At 41.6% G+C, this 4,471-nt stretch overlaps 1 protein-coding gene across 1 annotated transcript in view; it reads right to left on the reverse strand.

Annotated features, from left to right (window-relative positions):
* Positions 1-2,753, reverse strand: part of LOC106474545 (nucleolar protein 4-like) — an 8,954-nt gene extending 6,201 nt beyond the window's left edge. The window contains exon 1 of the mRNA XM_013935235.2: positions 2,685-2,753. Within this exon, the coding sequence (XP_013790689.1) occupies positions 2,685-2,753 (69 nt within the window). The remainder of the gene's footprint in view (positions 1-2,684) is intronic.
* Between the last annotated feature and the right edge of the window lie 1,718 nt (positions 2,754-4,471).

A 4,471-nucleotide genomic window follows, 5' to 3' on the forward strand; every position in this document is an offset into this window, starting at 1 on the left:
CACTATTGTACTTATATGTAGTATTGTTAACCTCACTATTGTACTTATATGTAGTATTGTTAACCTCACTATTGTACTTATTGTTCCATTGTTTTTAAATTTACCACACGATGGGTAAATTATTAAGGCCGGGTTACATCAAGTTTGTTCCAGTGTTGGTGGGGTTTGCAGAGTTTTTATTAGTTTACAGCTTTAGAATATTGTGCGTTTATATATATAATATTCTGTTCACCATGCCAACCAAGATCCACCTGTCGGCTTTAACTATTGTACAGATAATGATCTTTAATTGATTTTTATTTTAGTTTAAAAAGCAATATATCCCCCAAGTAACAATTCACTGAATTACAATATAAACAGAGATGCAATTAATAAAGTATCAAACACAAAATAAAACATGCACGAGACTGGAAGGAACATATAACAGTAATGATATTATTATCGTTGCTTACTTGGACGTTTAAAGTAAAAACTGAAATTTAAATATTATTGCTCATTTTAGTACATGTAAGGCCTAATGTCTCAAACCTGGATCAGCAAGTTCACATTTTTACTTACAACTTAGTAACTTACATTTCATTCATGTTAGTTCCAAAACATACTTGTCGCTATTACTCGACTGCCAGGGTTTCTTTTTTGTCCATCTAAGCATTAGTCTGATTTTTTTCTCGCTTGCTCCAGTCTTTTATACCACACTCAATTGCGCTTGGCAATATTCTCCACCTACATCAGTGCGACAAAGCGTCACTAACGGTTTTCCCGGTATTACGATCGTTCACAGATACTTTGATTGTTATCATGTTATCTAGTTGATTTTGTAATAATATTAATAATTAAAAATATTTTTTTCTTTCTTCCGATTGGTAAGCCGATTATTATTATTTTCGGCACGGAGGCCAGTTGGGTCTCCCCTCTCCCACCTATGATTTCCAGCATCGCACGATAGTCGGGGGAAGGGGGAGGGTTACTCTTGGTTGAGAGTGTCAGTTATCTTATTTGCAGTGAGATATTCGGTTCTGTGGTGGTTCTCCAGGGGGCTCTGAGGTTCCATTTGAGGATGATCCTCGATATTTTGGAGAGACGTTAGGTTCGCTTTTTCCTGTGCTTTATTTGAGTTTACACACTCGCAGCGCCGGGGTCCGGGCTTCGATTCCCTAGGATAGACGCGGTAGATGACCTGCAGTTGCTTTTCTCTAACAAAACAACTTACTTTACCACAGTCTTTAAATGACTTGTCATGTCTTTTTTGGGCTTTTCTCTGGTTGCTTTTGAGCCTGCAACTTAATTGATGGCTGAAGGCGTGGGAGCGAATTTTTGTTTGTTTTTTCTCTCCATACACGGAATTCTTATTTATTTCTTATTTATGTGAAGATACAATAAGGCTTATCTGACACGTTGTAGGAAACTCGTGATTTCGTCTACCACTACCAGATGGAGACATTTTTCCGACTTTCAAGTAATTTCTGCTCCTTCAATTTTGGGGTTCTAAGGCAGAGTTTGTAGTTAATCTATACAGGTCTGTACCCTCCTGATGGGACAGTAAGTCAATGAACTTACAATTCAACTTCAACATTTTGTTTCCTTTCACTTCACTTTGTTAGAAGACTCTCAGGATCACCAGTTTCGTTATAAACAAGTTGGATCCATTGTTAGCATGCATGTTAGTTCAGGTTTCGGCTTCTACATTCCTCCTGATTGTTGTTGGAATCTCAAATTTTTTGGCTCCTACAGGGAGGTCATATTTCCACCCCTATTCGTGAGTACTGATTCCCGACATCAGCTCCTCGGTACACTGGTTCTCAGAGTAGATTCTGTCTATATCTAAGGTTTCCACTGTTCTGTCTGATCGCCAGTAGCAACGGTGATTATTGTATACCTTCAGGAGCTGTGGGGGCTCAGTTCGAAGAATTTCTGGATGTGTGGTAATTTTAATCATCGGTTTAGAAGCTGTGCAGGTCCTTGGGTCACAATTGGTCATTCAGTTCACATTTTCCCCACTATAATCCACCCAACCTGTATGGTTTCCATCTCCCACTGTTCATCGGGCTTTGGAACTTAGTTCTAGGGTTATCTGCATCTGGTTGGTCTGGGGGTAGTGAGAGAGTCGGGCTATTTCTGTTAGTTGTTGGGCCCATGAAGACAGGAGGTTGGTGTCTAGTCATTGATCTTCCTTGTCTATATGAATGCCTAGATTCTCCAAGGTTCACAAGTTAATCATTCCTCAATCTGTGTTTAATCTTTTACTGTGATTGGAGATATCCAACTTAGTTGTGGTCAGCTTCTATCTGTACTTTGCCTTAACAGTGGAGTCCCACCATTATCAGCATTTGTAGTGCACAAGGACCAGGTACTACTGTTCCAGGTGTTTTTCCTTCAGTCTTGCAAAGACTTAACATGGGTTCTGCTGTATCACATGAGTTTTCTCATCTCCTTTATTCCGTGATACTGTGCACACACGATTCAATGGATGACTGGTTACTGCTGGCACCATCTCGTCAATTGTTAGACCATCACATCCTGTTTCCAAGCAGGCTTCCCTTTCAGGACTGCGACATCTATTCTTGCTCCAATTCAATATGTCAGCAGTCTGGATATTTTTTATTTTTCATCTCATCTGTCAGTCAGGCTCAACTGTCTCCCATCCTGCTCAATGCTATAGAATAGGATGCCACATTCTTCCTCACCTCTCCTTCTCCCACTGCACAGATGGTTCTTTCTCTTTTAAGAATGTGGGCATCGCCCGATTCCCTCATGTCTTTAGGATGAGAACACAAACAATCCTTTTATTGGTCTTTTAAGCAACCAGGGGTCGTACACAGCTATTCCCTGGCTTTTCCAGTTTCCTTAGTCGAAACGCTACTACAAATTGGGTTTCTCTACTGCCACGTCATCCAGAGTTCCATTCTCTTCATTAATGCTTTGCTTCAGGGATGGGATACCTATACCAACAGTCAAGAATTCCAGAGTATGCTCAGACAACGAAGATTCCCTACATAATGTTTTGTCCCTCATGCTCTTCCACAGGCAAGGTCTAATGGTAAAGGGGTAAATCATCAGGTTTCTCTCTACTATTCTGCAGTGGAGTCTCTTGTTCCTAATCAACGAGGCATGTGATCTAGGGCTCCTTATTTTCGAACTTTGGACTAGTCTTATCTTATCACCCTTCTAGCTCGCCATATTCCACGGGTGATGCCTGTGGTAGCAGGTCCATTGATTGTCTCAATCTAAACAGATTCTCTCGAGAGAATAGATGTTGTATCACAAGGTTCAGTTGGATTGCCTCTCATTTTTCAACTCTAATAGGTGGGTTGGCCTGTCAGTGGATCACCCAAATATTGGCAATTTGGTCACCAGAACCTTATTGGGCTTTGGCAAACGATGCATTCTGACAGGACGGGATTACATCTCTAGGCTTTCTCTCTCCTTCATATTTTACGTTGGTTGCTAAATATGATTTGCTCCGACCCATTTTTAGGTCCTGTTGATAGCACCAGATTGGCTACTACACCCTGATTTTTACTTCTGCAGTACCTTCTGGAGTGTCCATTTCTCATCTGCATCTGGTTGGTCTGGGGATAGTGAGATAGTCGGGCAATTATCCTCCAGATCCTACTGGGAGCTAGGGAATTCTTATCACACTCAGTTTCCAGTCATTGGGGTCGTGGACAGAGGCTTTTCCTCCCGAGTGTTAGAGTGAATTCCTCCACTCTCGGAGAAAAGGGCAAAGTTGAGGGCCCTCCTACCTGGGTCCTAGGATGTTTTTCCCAGATGTTTATAGGAGTAATGCCACCCTATGCAAGAGCCTATTTCCAATACTGGTTCAGATTTGATGCTCAGTTATCCGGTTGGGGTGTGAAGGGCCCTTCTTTATGTTCAATATTCATTCAGTATATTGTTCATGAAAGGAGGTCCACTATCTCTTCGTAATTCCAAATGAAGAGTTGTCCCATCCTGAGTCCTTGGTTGAGCACAGTTGTTCCACATCCTCCTCATGATTTCAGGGCTAAGCAGAAGGCTTCTTGCCCACACAGTTGGGGAGTGAGGATGAATGTTCATAATTCCAGATCAGATGAGTTCTGTTCCTTTGGTTGAGTAAGGCATACACGATCCCATCATTCCGAGTCTGGGGTGTTGCTTTTTGGGCTTCTTCGGGTTCTTCAGAAAGTTTGTCCACTTAGGTGTTTCTTACCTTCTCATTGTGATTCTGGTGGTTCAAAACGAATCACTCTATGGCTACAGGTTGGGATCTAATCACAAGTATATCTATATATAATGTTGTGGTCCAATTTCCCTAACCACGGACATTGGATATAGGGAGCAATACTCCTTAATTTCCAACCCCGAGTAGTGGAACCTCGGCTATCTGGTTGGGGCTGGCCTATAATGATTACTCATGTACTATTCCACCCTTGATACAGGAACAAAGTGAAGAGCATACATGTTCTGGATGTAGAGGGGTTCCCACACTTGA

The sequence above is a fragment of the Limulus polyphemus genome, unplaced genomic scaffold (genome assembly GCF_000517525.1).
Source record: "Limulus polyphemus unplaced genomic scaffold, Limulus_polyphemus-2.1.2 Scaffold7341, whole genome shotgun sequence".
Taxonomy (NCBI): Eukaryota; Metazoa; Arthropoda; class Merostomata; order Xiphosura; family Limulidae; genus Limulus; species Limulus polyphemus.